General features: G+C 39.6%; 1 protein-coding gene across 2 annotated transcripts in view; it reads left to right on the forward strand.

Annotated features, from left to right (window-relative positions):
- The window catches only part of LOC140727105 (copine-3-like), a 57497-nt gene extending 42898 nt beyond the window's left edge, over positions 1 to 14599 (forward strand). For both annotated transcript variants that reach the window (XM_073044384.1, XM_073044376.1), the window contains exons 12-16: positions 2737 to 2791; positions 2882 to 2933; positions 4984 to 5117; positions 9962 to 10198; positions 13037 to 14599. In XM_073044384.1, coding sequence (XP_072900485.1) covers positions 2737 to 2791; positions 2882 to 2933; positions 4984 to 5117; positions 9962 to 10198; positions 13037 to 13144 — 586 coding nt within the window. In that variant the 3' untranslated portion in view covers positions 13145 to 14599. The remainder of the gene's footprint in view (positions 1 to 2736; positions 2792 to 2881; positions 2934 to 4983; positions 5118 to 9961; positions 10199 to 13036) is intronic.
- The last annotated feature ends 3591 nt before the right edge of the window (positions 14600 to 18190 follow it).

The raw sequence follows: 18190 nt of genomic DNA on the forward strand, positions 1-18190 counted from the left end.
AGCACAGAATAAATGTAACTTTGATATGTAACCAAGATTGTTATTTTTAGAACATTCCATTGGAAAGTACCAACATTTCAGATCATTGTTTTGCCAAATTTCCTCTACCAATATTGCTTCCACTGATGCGTTGAATTCCAGAGCTTGTTTCAACTTCCTGTTTAATATGCCAATGTTATTTGACTTGGACTTGCAAACAAAGTGAAACTGAAGCTGCGGTTATGTTCTGTGGGGGGGGGGGGGGGGAAGAGGAGGAGAGAAAAAAAAATGCTAAATATTCCATACTATGAGATTAAGAATTAGGCAATCACTACACAGAATTGTTGCTTGGACTCATTTTTTTCCCCCAAATGAAACTATTTTGTTAATCTTTTTACATTTACTTTGCCCACAATGACATCTTGTCAGAGCCAACTACAATGTTGAGATGATGAATGATGGTCTTCATCTTAAAATCTCTCCTTTATCTTTCATCATTTTTGATTTAGTGACTGAAAATTTACAAATTAATTTTTCCTCTCGATGTATAGCCTATCTCAATTGAGAAGTATTGAGATAGCATATAAAACTGCATGTGTAAAACTATTTAAAGGGAGATTTCAGTCTGATATGGTTGTTAATCATGAGTTTCTGCCTGATTGTATATATTGAATATTTTGTGCTATTTCACTAGAAAATAAAGGCCCCAAAGAATTTGAAGGCCTTGGTGGTGAAATTCCTTTATTCTTGATGTTGCAGAGTTTTGATTATGATTATCTCACTGTCATTTACCATCTTTGCTTTCTATCCATTTATTTATCATGAGCAAGAGGATGGGACCACTCAAGAATAAATAGGGGGAACATTTGCTTGGATGTGGAGAATGTGAGTGAGGTACTTAATGAGTACTTTGCTTCAGTATTTACCAAGGAAAAGGATATGGAGGACCAGGAGAACAGTGCTGCGTGTATAAATACATTTTAGGCATTTAGAGGAAGTATTGAGCCTCCTGAGTAAAGATGGATAAATCTCTGGGGTAGAAGAGATTTATCGCAGGTTATTAAAGGAGGCAAGAGACGAGATTGCTGGGCCTTTGACCAGTATCTTCATGTCTTCTCTAGCCATAGGTGAGGTCCTGAAGGTCTGGTGAGTGGCTAATGTTGTACTTCTATTTAAGAACAAAGAAAAATCCTGGAAACTATAGACCAGTGAGTCTCATGACACTCATAGGGAAATTGCTGGAGAAAATCTGTAGGGATAGGATAGATGAGCATCTGGAAAACCATGGCCTAATTTTAGGAGAGCCAGCACAGGCTTTGTGTGTGGCAGGTTGTGCCTTACCAACTTGATTGAGTTTTTTTTGATGAAGTGACAAGAGAGATTAATGAGGGTAGGGGAGTTGATATTGTCTACATGGATTTTAGTAAGAGATTTGACATAGTCCCTCACGAGAGGCTAATCCAGAATATTAGGATTGCAAGGGGTCAATGGCAAATTGGGGTCGCAGCAAAATGGCTATTTGGATTCAGAACTGGTTTATGCATAGAAGGTGGGGTAGTGGTTGAAGGGACTTACTTAAGATTGAGGTCTATAATTAGTAGAGTTCTGTAGGGATCTATGCTGGGATCTCTGCTATTTGTGATGTATATAAATGACCTGGATGAAAATGTAGATGGGTGGGTTCGTAAATTTGCGAATAATAGAGGTTGGAGTTGTGGACAGCTGAAGACTAGCAAAGAGTACAGCACGATATAGACCGTGGGCTGTGAAATGGCGGATGGAGTTTAACCCAGATAAATATGAGGTGTTGCACCTTGGTAGGGCAAAGGCAAGGAGACAGAACACTGTTAAGGGCAAGGTCCTTAACAGTGTTACTGAGCAGAGACATCTTGTGATCCAGGCTTATAGCTCCTTGAAAGTGGCTACAAAAGTCAATAAGGTGGTTAAGAAGGCTTATGGAATGCTTGCTTTTATTAGTTGAGGCCATTGAGTTCAAAAGTTGGGAGGTTATGTTGTAACTTTATAAAACTCTAGTTGGGCCACGTCTGGAGAATTGCATACAGATCTGGTCACCCTGCTATAGGAAGAATGCTGAGGGTTTGGAGATCATGCAGAGGGCATGTGCTATCACAAGGGGCAGGATAAACTTGGTGTGGTGAACTACATATACCTGGCTGGACAGACCCCTGTATAAAGGCGACTGAGGCCTGTTGCCCAGCCTCATTCCCCAGGATGTAGTGTTGTTCATTCTTCCAGTCAATAATAGCCGATACCTCACTTCTTATGTCTCAGAGTGAGTTATTGATGGTGCATCACTTGGGTTGTTTTCTCTGGAGTGCCAGAGGCTGACAGGAGATCTGATAGAGGTTTATAAGATTATGAGAGGCATAGGTAGAGTAGACAGAGAGTACTTGTTTCTCAGAGTTGCAATGTCTAATACCAGAGGGCATGCATTGAAGGTGAGAGGAGGTAGAGTCAAGGGGATGTGACGGGCAAGCTTTTTACTCAGAACGTGGTGGATGCCTGGTATGGTGGTAGAGGCAAATACATTAGAGGCTTTTAAGAGATGTTTGGATAGTCATATGGATGTAAGGAAGCTGGAGGGAAATAGGCATGGTGTAGGTTGGAGGGATTAGTTTTTGGGTGTTTTTGGTTTACTTTCTAGCTGGTTTGGCACAATATTATTGGCTGGATGGCCTGTGCTGTACTGTTTGGTGATCTATGTTAACATGTTTTTGATAATTATTTTTTAAACAGAGACAAATTGTTCCCTGCATTTGGATTTGGAGCTCAGATACCTCCTAACTGGCAGGTAATAGTGGAATGATTAATAAAAGAAATAATAAAAAAGTTACTTTGTTTGGTGTGAAACTCATAGTTTGCATTGGGCATTTACCTTTAGGTATCGCATGAATTTCCACTCAATTTTAACCCTACAAATCCATTCTGTGCAGGTATGGCATTTCCTTTGTTTTCCCCTCAATATCTTTTTAAAAAACTGTCTTCACTAATAAGTGAACTTTCACAATGATGCTAATCATTAATTTGTTGTGAAGGCCGAGATATTTTAAAGTCCTGAAATTTAATTTTTAACTATTCAGCATGAGCAGCGAAAGATGTATAGTATTTATTACAATGGACGAATGCTTCAGAAGATACATCATAAAATCCAAATTCTATGATGCATCCCAAAGCACAAATTTAGAAGTGAAATATTTCTTAATGAAATAAGCATTCTTTGAACAGGCATGTAATTATTGTACTATATACATTTGTAAGTATAACCTAATTTAAATGCTGAAGTGCACTATTTATTTGTGCAAACTGATTATAACATATGGCACTAACATTTACTGCTGATTTATTCAAAGCATGGATACTAAGATACCAAGTTTCAGCATTAAGGAATATTTTTTGAAGGACAGGCCAACAATATTGCAATATTTTGTGAAACATTAGAACATAATTTAAGAAGTGGAGGTTGGAGTAGGTCATTTGCCCACTCCTCATTCTTGCTGTACTCTTCATTAGGATTATAGTTAATCATTTACCTCAATACTACATCCCTGCACTTACTCTATATGCTTAGGTTGCCTTGATATATCTAAAAATCCTTTTCTTATATATTCATAATGATTGATCCTCCTCCTTACTGCCCCACACCTGACGCTAGACCCAGTGGGGATCTTGACACCCATTTATTTTGAGATTATGACCTTGTCCCTAGATACTCCAGAAAGGGGAAGAATTGAAAATGCACATGGACTAAGATGTTAACTGCCCTGTGCTATCACCAGTGGGATCATCAGTTGATCTGCCACCTGCCTTCATGAGTTTCGGCCCGCTAATGATCAAGGTTCCCTCGAGGTGGTGGGCCAGTAGTGCTAAAGCACCACCTTGCACTGGTGAGCTTAAAAACTTGGCAAACGCCTCTATCAGAGTTGTTGGTTGCTCCCATCCAACAGGTAGTCTACTCTTCAGGTGTCAATGCAGCTACTGAAGAGTTTACAAAAGATGGATACACTGTCTGACTATCTGCCCCTCTGGATGTACTTAGTCCACACCCATGATGATCCTGTCTCTGCTGCCTCAGCTACAGCCCTGCTGGTTGACTTGATCTCTCTTCTAGTAAAGCCAAGGTCACGCAGCCACTTCTGGAAAGTGAACGCAATAAAGCCACGGCAACTACTTCGAATGGATAGCATGAGACCTTCCACCCTCTGTCTCTGCACTCTGATCTTAATTCTGCATATTTGGTTAACTTGTGCTCATGGGCTTCATCGATGTTGTCTTCCTAGGGGACTGAGTTCACCAATAACCACTTCTCTACTGGTGTCAGACCACACGATTATATCTGACGCAATGTGGTGAAAGCTATTTGCTCCAGGAAACTGCCTTTCCCATCCAGGTCGGCCTTGACATACCAATCATTGGCTGAAGTATGCTTGATTGTGGGTTTGCACTGTACACCCTTGACTTAATTCTACAGCTACCCTGCATGGATTATGTACATTTCAATAACATCAACTTATTTCCAAATTCTGGAGAGTACAGGCCTAGACCCCCTTATTTCATATTCAACACTTAATCGTCCCAATAAACACTGCAGTCCCTTAGTTGTGAGAGAGTAAAGAGACTAGACAATGTTTGAGATGTCTTTATATAATTGGAGAATTTTGTAACTTAAACATAACAATGCACTTTCCTAATGGCACATTTTCAAATTAATGAAAACACTGGGGTGTTTGTACAAAGTCCTTTCCAAATCTGAATATTACAAAAAATTCTCTGCTGTTCTACTTGTTTGCAAGGGGCTTACATCAATGGAGATGCAGCTTTATTCTATGATGTCACACCCTTAAAACGCTTATTAACTAAAAACAAGAATGCATTTTGCACACTTGATGTATTTGCAGTTCTGCAAAATGGATAAAGTTGTTGTGAAACTTAAAATGAGGATGTCAGTATGTTCTCTCTCTCCCATGGAGTTTGATTTTTCATCAGGAGTGCAGGGGATTATTGATGCCTACCGAAATTGTCTGCCTCAAGTGAAGTTACATGGGCCAACAAACTTCTCTCCGATTATAAACCATGTGGCAAGATTTGCAGCAGCAGCAGCACAGCAGCCAATTGCATCGGTGAGTCATAGAGACATAGAACATCACAATGCAGAAACAGATGCTTCGGCCCATCTAGATGATGCTGAATCTGCCTAGTTCCATCGACCATAGCCCTCCATATCCCTCCCATCCATGTGCCTAACCAAATTTCTCTTCAGTGTTGAAGTTAACCTTGCATCCACCACTTGTGTTGGCAGCTCATTACACACTCTCACCACCCTCTGAGTGAAGTTCTTCCTTGTGTTCCCCTGAATCATTTCACCTTTCACCCTTAACCCATGACGTCTAGATCTAGTCTCCTTCAACCTCGGGAAAAGCCTGCTTGCATTTAGCCTATCTATACCCTTCATCAATGTGTTCAACATGACATCCCAACTCCTGTACCCAATGCATTGATTTATGAAAGCCAACATGCCAACAGCTTTATTTACAACCCTATCTACCTGTAATGCTACTTTTAAGGAATTATGGATCTGCATTCCCAGATCCCTCTGTTCTACCACACTCCTCAGTGCCCTACCGCTCACTGTGCAAGACCTACCCTGATTAATCCTACTGAAGTGCAACACATTAAATTCCATCTGCCATTTTTTGGTCCATTTTTCCAGCTGGTCCAGATCCCACTGCAAACTCTGATAGTCCTCCTTGTTGTCCACTATATCCCCAGTCTCGGCATCATCTGCAGATTTACTGATCCAGTTAACCACATTATCATCTAGATCTTTGCTATAGATGACAAACAACACCAGACAGAGCAATGGGGCACTCCACTAGTCACAGATGCCCAGTCAAAGAGGCAACCATCTACTACCACTCTCTGGCTTCTTACATGAAGCCAATGTCTAATCCAATTTACTACCTTATTTTGAATGCTGGGTGACTAAACCTTCTCCAAACTCCTGTGTGGGACCTAGTCAAATGTCTTGTTAGAGTCTATGTAGATAGCATCCACTGTCTTGCCTTCAGCTTTCCTGGTAACTTCCTTGAATAACTACAAGATTGGTTAGATACAACCTATCATGAGCAAAATCATGTTGACTATCCCTGTCTACCCAAATATTTACTGTATCTATCCAGTCCTTTGGAATACCTTCTAATAATTTTACCACTACTTATGACAAGTTTACTAGTCTATAATTTCCTGACATTATTATAGCCTTTCTTAAACAACAGAACAACATTAGCTATCCTGCAATCCTCTGGCACCTCATTCGCAGCTAAGGATGTTTTAGATATCTTTGCTAGGGTCCCTACAATTTCTGCACTAGCTTCCCACAGGGTCCAAGAGAACACATCGTCAAGCTCTGGGAATTTATCCATCCTAATTTGTCTCAAGACAGTGAGCATCTCCTCCTCTCTAATCTGTATAGGGTCCGTAACCTTGCTGCTGCATCTATAGACTTGGCGTTCATCTCCCGAGTCAATACAGATGCAAAAATTCATGTAAGACCTTTCCCATCTCATTTGGCTCCACAGATAGATTACCACTCTGATCTTCCAGAAGACCAATTTTGTCCCTTGAAATCGTTTTGCTCTTAGGAAGTCATTCCTGCCTTTGGCCATCAAACTTCACAACTCCTCCCTCGGATTGTCAGACACCCTGAGCCAATAGGCTGGTCCTGGAGTTATTTCCACTTGGCATGATTAACTTATTATTTAATTATTTATGGTTTTATATTGCTATATTTCTACACTATTCTTGGTTGGTGCGGCTGTAACGAAACCCAATTTCCCTTGGGATCAATAAAGTATGTCTGTCTGTATAATATCTGTAGAAGCCCTTGGGATTCTCCTTCATCTTGTCTGCTAGGCAATGTCATGACACTTAGCCCTCCTAATTTCCTTCTTAGATTTTCTTTTACATTTCTTACACTCATGTACTTTGTTCCTACCTGCTATGCACCTCCTTTTTCTTAACCAGGACCTGAGGTTACCTAAACCTGTTATCCTTGTTTTTGAGGCTGACAGGACCATGCAAACTCTAATCTCAAAATTTCACCTTTTTAAATGCCTCCCACTTACCAAGTACAACTTTGCCAGTAAACAACCTGTTCAAATTCACACTTGCCAGATCATTTCTGATACCATCAAAATTGGCCTTTCTCCAAATTAGGATTTTAACCCGAGGACCAGACCTAACTTTCTTCATTATTGTATTGAAACTAATGGCATTATCATCACTAGATGTAAAATGTTCTTCTACACAAACTTCTGTCATTTGCCCTGTCTCATTCCCTAATAGGAGACCTAGTATCACACTGTCTCGAGTTGGGACTCCTATGACTGATTAAGGAAACTTTCCTGAACAAACTCTCTCCCGTCCAGCCCTTTTACAGTATGAGAGTCCCAGTCAATGTGTAAAGACCCTTCAGCAGGACCCTTGTGTTTCTTGCAACAGTCTGATCTCTCTACAACTTTGCTCCTCTGAATACTGTGGACTGTTGGGTGATGTATAATATCCCATTAATGTTGTCACATATTCCTTATTCCTCAGTTCCACCCATAAAGCCTCACTAGACGAGCTCTCCAGTCTGTCCTGTCTGAGCACTGCCGTGACATTTTCCCCTCAGTCTTTATCACATCTAAAGCAACAGAACCCAGGAACACTGAGCTACTAGTCCTGCCTCTTCTGCAACCAAGTCTCACTAATGGCTACAATATCTTAATTGCACTTGCAGATACATGCCCTAAACTCATCTGCCTTTCCTAGACTACTCCTTGCATCAAAATATATGCAGCTCAGAACATTAATCCCATCATGCTTGTCTTTTTGATTCCTGACTTTGTATGTATGTAGGCTCAACAACATCTTTCTCCACAACCACTTGATTATTTGTTCTGGCACTCCAGACCGTATCCCCCAGCAACTCTCGTTTTAAACACCCCCCCCCCCCCCCCTCCACCCCACACAGCACTGGCAAACCTTCCTGTAGAATATTAGTCCACTTTCAGTTCAATTGCAAACCATCCCTTCTGTATAGTCCCACCTTCCTGGGAAAAGAGACCAATGAATCAAAAATCTGAAGTTCTCCTTCCTGTAGCAACCCCTTAGTCACATATTAAATTCTGTGATCTTCCTATTTTTCGCCTCACTAGTGGGTGGCATGGGTAGCAATCCTGAGATCACAACCCTGGAGATTCTGTCTTTTAACTTAACACCCAACTCCTTGAACTCACTTTGCTGGATCTTGTGATCGATTCCTACCCATGTCATTGGTACCAATGTGAGCCATGGCATCAAGCTGCTCACCCTTTTAAGATGGTATGGACTCAGTCTGAGATGTCCCTGACCCTGGGACCTGAGAGGCAACAAACCATCTGGAAATCTTGTTCTCGTCCACAGACCCTCTTTTCTGTTACCCTAACCAACAAATTCCTTATCACTACAGTTTGCCTCTTCTTCCCATTTCCCTACTGGGTCATAGAGCCAAACTCAAATCCAGAGACCTGACTGCAGTGGCTTTCCTCATTCCCACCAACAGTATCCAAAGTTGTATATCTGTTCTTGAAGAGCCTGCCACAGGGGTACTCTGCACCTCTGCCTATTCCCTTTTCCTCTCCTGACAGGAATCTAGTTAATTGTGTTCTGCACTCTGTGTATAACTACCTCTCTGAATGTTCTGTCTACCAATCCCTCAGCTTCCCAAATGATCCAGAGTTCATCCTATTCCAGTTCCAGCTCCCTAACATGATCTGTTAGAAGCTGCAGTTGGACGTACTTGTAGGTCCAGTCGTCAAAGACGCTTGACGTCTCCCTACATTCCCACATCCCACAAGAGTATTCCAGTATCCCATCTGGCATACCCACTACTCTAAATATGGAATGAGAAAGAATAAACAATGAAAAATGAATTTACCTACTGCCTAGCTTCTCCTCAATGAATCAAAGCCTCAACTCTGCACTCCCACACTGGCCGCTCTGCTTAAACATTGCATTTCTTTGCTAAGAGCCTAATTAACGGATAATCCAGTGTCTCCTCGGGACTGTGTAACACATGTGCTAATTGACCTGCTTGCTTCTTTCAAGTTCTCTCCCCCTCCAAGCAATCCAGTGACTCCTTGGGACTGTCACCTGCAAAATGTGCTGACAGCCCCTGTTTGCTTCTTTTAAACTCTTTACCTCCAAGCAATTAGGTGTCTCCTCAGGACTGTGGTGTGCAAAATGTGCTTCCACATAAATGTTCAGGATGCATGGAATGTCCTGTCGGGTGGTGGTGGTAGAGGAAGATACATTGGGGACATTGAAGAAACTCTTAGATAGGCACATGGTGCATAGAGAAAATGGAGAGCTCTGTAAGAGGAAAGGGTTAGATTGAACTTAAGGGTAGGTTAAACATCAGCACAACACTGGGCCGAAGAGCCTGTATTGTTCTATGTAAACAGTCATTGAATTTATAGTGCAAAAGGAGAGACCATTCTGTTTATAAAGCTTGTGCTACTCTGAAACAACTATCCACTTAGTCCCTTCTTCCTCTATCACATGCATCAAGTAATTGTCTCTCAATTTAAATAATTGAAGTATCTTATTGGCAGTATAATTTCAGTAAATCCTGTGTGTCCTCTTTGGTGCTTGAAGTTCTAAAAAAAATGGTGTGCTTAAAAATTGATACAATAGAGTATCATATTTTCAAAGGTTTTTCCAGCATCTGTCTATTAGCTTGTTTCTCTATTACTTATAGTTTTAGCTGCACTTAAATCTTAATGGAAGCTAGCATCTTTTGTGAATCAAAATCAACTTGAAATGCTACAACATCTGTATAAACAATGGAGATTTATGCATAGGTTAAATTCCACTTCAATATGTCTGACCAGTATGGGTAAACTAAATCACATGGTGAGATGGTTTTCTTTTCTCCTAACAGCAATACTTCATCCTGCTGATCATCACAGATGGAGTGATTACTGATTTAGACGATACACGACAGGCCATCGTTAATGCCGCTAAGTTGCCAATGTCCATTATCATTGTTGGTGTTGGCGGAGCAGATTTCAGTGCCATGGAGTTTCTGGATGGTGACGAATGTGTTCTAAAATCACCTATTGGAGAAATAGCCATCCGTGACATTGTCCAGTTTGTGCCTTTTAGGAAGTTCCATAATGTAAGTTCTGTATGGGCTTGAAACAGTGATACGATTACAAAAGTGTGTGGTATTTTCAGGAAAGTACATTATTTATGGTCGACTCCTTTCATAACTATCATAGTTGTGACCTGCTCATTTACTGAATGTGATGGAAAGTGCCCGGAGAGTGACCACTTAGCTCTACTTGCTTCATCAGATTCAAAAGTTCAAACGACTACTTCGCCAAACTCTGTATGCCTGCCCCTAAACCTCGATTCTTTCCTCCAGCTCTTTGATACAGAAAGAGGGAATTTAGCCAATCAGGTCTATGCCAACAACCAGAGAAACAATGCCAAGACCCAACTTCCTTGTCCTTATCTCCTGTATACTGACACATCACTATCCCAATCAAGTATCACCCCTTTCCCAACTTTTTGCACCATTAAGGGGCAAAGTACAGCAGGCAATTAAACTGCTAGCATTTCTTCTGGTCATGGGAGGAGTCCCAAACACCCGGCAGAAACTTGTGGTCATCATAAAGACAACAGCTAATGTCCAGATGGAACCCGAGTCCCTGGAGTACTGAGATCCCAGTGCTATTTGTTGCACCATTTACTGAACACATGCTCTTTTCCAGGCTTGAATTCAATATTTGTCTGCCTGACCTCAAAATTCCAGTTAACAAAGTAAAATCACATCACAATAGCCCTATATTCCCAGGTCTTACTAACTTGCCAACTTTCATTGGTGTTCCAGTCATTTTCAAACTTCATGGCCTTTTGCTTCTAAACTAGCAAAGTTCCTTTGGCTAATTGTTGTAACTCTATTTTTGAAACCTCTTCCTGGTGCTTGTTTAGAAGATTTTGCCCATATATGCATAAATAACAATGCATATTGTTTAACATTAATCCAGCTTTAACATTAAAGCTAATTATCATTATTTTAATGTCCTTCATACTCCTGCTATCTTTGTGATCAGATCAATATGTTTCTAGTTTTGGTAAAGGGTCTTGGATCTGAAATATTAACTCTGTTTCTCCTACAAATTGCTGTATGATTTGCTGAGGTCTTACAGTATTTTCTATCTCTTCTATTCCTTATATTCCTAAATGTTAGCATTTTTATAATTGTGTTAAATCTCCATTTGTCTGATTCAATATCAGGTGGCTATTGTTCTTATACTGTTGAGTTTACATTCTAATTTCCATCCATGCTAATAGACAGCTATAGCTTTGTCTGGAAGATTGGGAACAATTTCTGAAAGACATTACTGGTTTCTTTTCAAGTTTGGAATTTAAAACACATGATTTGAGTCACTGTAGCTCATGATCATGCATTTTTTAAAAAAATCCCTTCATGTATTTTACAAGGAATTATAAATTTTAAATCAGCAGTTCCCAACCTACAGAGCATGGACCCCTCAGTTAATGGTAGGGGTCTATGGCATAAAAATGGTTGGAAACCTATATAATAGATGCTTAATTATTGTCATTGTTTTTGCAGCATTCTTTTGAGAAGATCGGTTTAGGAAACTTGAAATATGGCCACGTTTTGTAGCCATAGTTCCTATTATTTCAGACAAAATGAGGTACAATTTGGTATGGTGAATGTTACTGCTGAAAAGTCACTTGTTTGCTTTTAATTAATAATGTGACCTTTTATACCCACGTCTATAAAATCTGTAATGTTTCACAAAGCCCAGTTTACTCTTGATTCCCCGAGGTAGTTGGCACTGCTGCTTCATTCTCTACCTTCTTAATATCACTCTGCTGAAATCCTTCTTTTTGATTAAAACATGTTACTTATTAGCAAAGGGACATTTTCTTTGCTGCTCTGTTCTGAGAATGACATGATCATGATGTAATGGTCTAACCAGCTCTATTCTGTCTGCTTAAAGTATTTTTCAAAGGGCTATATAAAACTTACTTTGATTTAGTTTGCCATGCTTATTTTTGTTGTAAATCATTCTTTGCCAGTTCCACACCTTGGGTGTAGCACCACTATTTGCATTTCTGTGCTCTACACGGGCATGAGCTGTGTAAATATATTAACCATGGAAGGAATGCGGCATGGATTTAGAAAAATAATGCTTAGGCTATTTGAGTTATTTTGAAAGATTGTGTTCACCAGCAATTAGAAAGGTTAATTTGATGTAAATGTTCAAAATCTATGGAGGTACTGAAAGGTTAAATAGAGAGAAGCCAAGACTCAAGCATATTCTAAACATTGAAGCCCAACTTCTCCTGAGAGAAGTTAGAAAACACATGTGCATGCATCTAAAGGGTGGTAGAAATGTTGATGGCTTGTCAACAAATAGCAGAGCTACTTTTATTTTTTGTTCTGACATTAGAAGATTTTAGATTGCCTAACTCATTAAGGGATATGGGCACATACAAATTTTAGTTAAGTTACAGATTAGTAATTTGGATAGGAAGAAAAGTGACTTGGCTCCAGATATCGTTTCAAATTTTTGTGAAAGTATCTCTTCAAGAACTATAATTTTTATTATCAGTAGAACATCTTTAATCAAGTGAATAATTCTATTGTATGCTTAAAGACTATTGATTTGGACATCTCCCCCATAAATAATTATATTATAAATCATGCTTTATTTTTATGTATTTAATTTTTGATCCATTTTGGACTGTTTTTTTCCCCAAATAGTTATTAATTATTCTTAACTGTCCTGTTGTACATACTATTTACTACTACTATTCATTACAAATTACTATAAATGGCACATTTAGGCAGAAATGTAACGTAAAGATTTTTACTCATGTATGTGAAATATGTAAGAAATAAAGTCAGTTCAATTCATATTTTATGCTAAATTAACTATTATTAAACTAGAATAATACTTTTTCTATGTCTCTGCAGGCAACAAAAGAAGCTCTTGCACAGAGTGTCCTTGCTGAATTACCTCAGCAAGTGGTGTGTTACTTCAACACACGCAAGCTTCGTCCTCCAAATGAGCCAAATCCTTAACTGTTCTAAATTCATAGCTAAATGTTTATAATGCATTATGCCAAAAAACATTTTCTTTAAATACCATCAGTAACACATGTATTAACATTCAGTGTATTGTATGTTACATCTGTAATTTTTCATAGTTTTATAATTTAAAATATTGTTGCATTATAAATATTTTGTATGAACTTATAAGCTATCTTTTTTTACAAGTAGGTGAGGTCAAATCATTGTATTATATTTACCATTGCTATCTGTAAAATTGTTCATTTGCCTTTGGTAACATATTTAGAAATTCTTAAAGAAGCAATCTTTTATTAATCTAATATATTCTATAGTTTTTTATACTATTGTTATAATTCATCTTTTGAATTTTAGGTTTATATGCCTGTATCTGGCACCAATGTAAACAACAGTTTCAATTGTTTGATTATGGAATGAAAATGATTTGCATATTATAACTGTACAAGTATATTGTAATGTCTTATGGAGTAATTTAACTTGAATTTTAAAAAACTTGGTGATTATACTGTAAACTATAATCCAATTCATGATGTATGTTAATTACCATTTTTAAAAAGTAGTTACGTAATGATTAGAAGCCTTGGCTGTATTGATTAACTTTTTGCAATATTTATTTTTCCTAATTTTATCTTTCAAGTTTTTTTTATGTTTTATCAGTTAGAGAAAATTCCAGAAAAAGTGAATTTTGAGGAACCTTTCAAACAGATTTTTTAAAAACATGCAGGATGTTTAACAAAGAGGTGAAAATTGAATTGTTACAGCTGAAGTGTTGGGGAGTGCAGGCCCATTCTTCCCAGGCAATTCTCAAATTTAGTATCAATGGGCAGAAATAGGAATTTGAAAGGGTGGGAAGTTCAAGGATTCTTTTATGGCCTGGGAATTCTTAGGTCTTTCCAGCCCACATTTGAAGAATGAAAGTCCCTTTGGTTTGGTAATATTTGTGATGCAGGTGATGTCATGGAACCTTAGTTTGCATATCTTCAATATATTATTTTCAATTCTGTTGCAAGAAATGCAGATGGACTGAATTAATGCTGTAGAATATTACTGCTATAGGAATACAACTAATTGTTTGCAGGCTTCCAGGTATTGAAATTGTGTCTCATTGCCTGACACTGTCTGGTGAAAGGCCATTAAACTAGATGCCAACCTTATACTGTGTATTCCCAACATTTGCCATTGTAGAATTGTGTATATTTATAAATGTTGCTCATTCATTATTTCATCAGGTTCTCATATTTAATAAGTATTGCCTGTCAGAATTGCTGGAATTTATTCTTGTCATCTCATTACTGCCTCCAATTAATACACTCTGGTAATATCATAATGCATTGTTTTATAGAAAATATTAGATCTTAGTCGCTTAGTTTTCTTGACCTGTAAAAGTTAATGGACAGCACTGTTAAACTATTTATTAAGCTACTTCAATAAACTTGTACAATTCATTTAGTATTAGCTCACTCTTCAACTTTCTTCTGTTATGTACCCCGTAACTGGGTTAACAAACCAGCAGAAGTGGAATGATACATTGGAGTCGGGTGGTACTGTAACTAAAGATGTTAATTAGTAAACTAAGCAATATAGTATCAAAAATGCAAATATACATAACAGGTTAGCAATGATATATTTATACAGAAGTGCAGAAATAAGAATCAGAAACCAAGCTCTATCAAAGTCTAGGGGTAAATGAATAGTCTTAAGATAATGCAGAGTTCAGTTCAGTTTAAGTCGAGGTAGTTGCTGTTGTGACGTTAGAGAGAGAGAGCGAGCGAGATGTGAGCAGCTGCAGCAGGCAAACCTTCCGTTGTCTTCTTGTCCCGTTGTACTGATGTGGTCATTCGGTTATGACCCTCCGTTCTCGGCTAGACCATTATTCTGTGGTGGACTCATCACTCTGGCATGAGTGGACACACACACAAGTCCCCACCAGTCCTGCCGTCACACTGTGAGCTCTGTGACCGATCTCCCGATTCGGTCCTCCAAGCCCCCACCTTCCTGTGGGTGCACAACACTCTTGCAGTGTCTCGAGGCGTGTCTCCCGGTGTCTCAGCAGACCCGTCTTTTATCTCCCCTGATGGGGTATCAGCCATCCATCAACTCTATGTCCATCAAACTGGCCACTCCCTGCTGTCTCCGCAGGAATGTTAACGTGCAAAGAAGTGTCCTTGTAGCAAAAGCTAAATAATCAGTGAAGCCATAATACTAAATCATCCATTTTAATCCTCGTCTCTCTCTTTCTCCCCCATCTGCAACAGGATGCCTCCCTTCCTCTTCATCTCTCTCTCTCGTTAGCAGCATAATTCACAGGGGGTTCAACTCTGGACCCCATCTCCACATGGTTTTCTCATCACACAACACCCCCACCCTTCAAAGAATTTTTACCAGGGGAAAATTCAATAGTAAGGCACATTACAGAGTCTAATATAATACAGAAGTAGTCATTAACTAACAGAGTAACAGATATAATTTCAAATCTAATATCTAGATAAATCAGCAATTATATTGTCAGTCCCCTTTACATGTTGTATTTTAATATCAAATTCTTGTAACAACCGACTCCAACTTAATAACAGTCTATTTTTATTTTTCATGTCAGTCAAAAATACCAATGGGTTGTGATCAGTATAAACTATCAATGGCTTCCATGCCAGACAAATGTAAACCTTAAAATGCTGTAACGCCAGAATAAGTGACAGTACTTATTGGAGAGAAGGAGGACGAGAGGAGACATGATAGAGGTGTACAAGATATTAAGAGGAATAGACAGAGTGGACAGCCAGTGCCTCTTCCCCAGGGCACCACTGCTCAGTACAAGACAACATGGCTTTAAGGTAAGGGGAGGGAGGTTCAAGGGGGATATTAGAGGAAGGTTTTTCACTCAGAGTGGTTGGTGCGTGGAATGCACTACCTGAGTCAGTGGTGGAGGCAGATACACTAGTGAAGTTTAAGAGCCTACTAGACAGGTATATAGAGGAATTTAAGGTGGGGAGTTATACGTGAGGCAGGGTTTGAGGGTCAGCACAACATTGTGGGCCGAAGGGCCTGTAATGTGCTGTACTGTTCTATGTTCTTCTTTTTCTACAGTGTAATAATTCTCTGGTGCACATTGAACTTCCTAGAGAAATAAGCCACTGGGTGTTCAATTTCATCCTCAGCTCTCTGCAGTAGGACTGCTCCTGCAGCCTCGTCACTCGCGTCAGTTGCCGGAGAGAAGGGTTTCGAAAAGTCAGGTGCTTTTAACACAGGGTGGTAACACAGTATAGTTTTCAGCCTCTCAAAGGCTTCTTGGCAAGGATTGCTCCACACAAACTTTTCATTCTTTTGCAAGAGCTTTGTAAGAGGAAGGGCAATATCCGCAACTTCCGATAGTACCCCACCATTCCAGAAACCTTCTCAGTGCCCTCTTATCAGTCAGGACGGGAACTTCAGAAATAGCCTGTACTTTCTCCTGGACAGGGACCAGCTGCCCGTCCTACCACATACCCCAGGTACGTGACCGTGGCATGGCCGAACTCACTTTTGGCGAGGTTCACTGTGAGATTGGCTGCAGACATTCGTTTAAACAGTTTTTCTACCAGCTTGCTTTCCTCCAAGGTCACTCTGTAGGGATGCTGCGTAATAGCCTGGCCTGAATTTACAATGACATCGTGCATTGCACATGTGCAGTCTTAGAATATCAGGGAATAAACCTTTATACTTGTCAATTAAGCTCTTCAGTTGTTTTTGCCGCTTTGACTGCAAATGTTGAATTTTTCCCATCAATATTTTCCAAAACATAAGACTTTAAGTCTTGTGAAAACTACAGGGTGTTCAGTAAAATGAATTGGTACTCCAGTACTAGACACGACAATCTCCTCCGTTGTCATAACAGTACTCACTGGTGCAGGGTACTGTTATAACCCTTAATCACATTTTCATTCTGATCTGACTATTGCTCTCTCAGTAAGGTCAAAGGTGATACAATGCTTAGCTCTCAACTCTAACTATCCCCTGGAACGTTCTCGACGTAAAGTTACTACCCTGGACAGATTGGATTCCTTTAGGTAGACCTACCAGTGTAGAAAATTTTATAAGTGCTTTTACCACAGTTTCGGCCTTGAGGTTCCAGAGGGGCACCATTCCATGGAACCTAGACACAGCACACATGATGGTTAACAGATACTCGTAGCCAGCTGCAGTCTTTGGCAATGGGCCAACACAATCCACTATGATCCTGGAAGATGGTTCACCAAGAACAGGTATCAGCCTAAATGGTACTGCTAGGATCACCTGATTAGGTTTTCCTACACCCTTCCTTATACAGGTATGACAAGCCCTGCGCAAGTTCACAACATCCTTCCTTAAATTAGGCCGTAGAATTCCCTCTCACTTCCATTTACTGTCTTTTCCACTTCAAAGTGTCCACCGAAAGACATATACCCACGTTTAAAATTTCAGCCCTGTAAACTTTCGGGACCATCACTTGATGTTCAAATCGCCCAATCCTCATCTGCAAACCCAGTAGGTGGTCTCCACCTCCTCATCAATATCCCATCTTTCAGGTAATATCCTGCTGACCCTCTCCAAACCTCCTCTTTTGTGAGAGCCATCTCCTTTAACGCAGTAATTTCAGAATCTCTACTTTGCTCTGCTATAAATTCATCCTTTGACAAAGACGAGCCTTTCTCATCCTCCTTACTCTCCAAATCCTAACATGATTCAAACATGAAAGGTAGAAAAGTCTCTGACAAACTTCCATAAATTAAACTCCTGTCTCTGCTAACTGTGCCAGTATCTGTGCGTGGGTTGCCAGCCACGAGCTTGCTCGTTAGCCGTTGTGCTGACTTAATTTCACCCTGGATAGGTGCCAATTTAATGTTTACCAAGCTCAACACCATCACTAAACTTATGAAAACCTTTCATAAGGTTTTCTCATCACACATAACACTTCCTTGTACTTTTAAGCAATGAGCACAAGAAATTCTGCAGATGCTGGAAATCCAAAGCAACAAACACAAAATGCTGGAGGAACTCAGCAGGTCAGGCAGCATCTATGGAAAG

This window comes from Hemitrygon akajei, chromosome 1 (assembly GCF_048418815.1).
Source record: "Hemitrygon akajei chromosome 1, sHemAka1.3, whole genome shotgun sequence".
In the NCBI taxonomy this organism is placed as follows: domain Eukaryota; kingdom Metazoa; phylum Chordata; class Chondrichthyes; order Myliobatiformes; family Dasyatidae; genus Hemitrygon; species Hemitrygon akajei.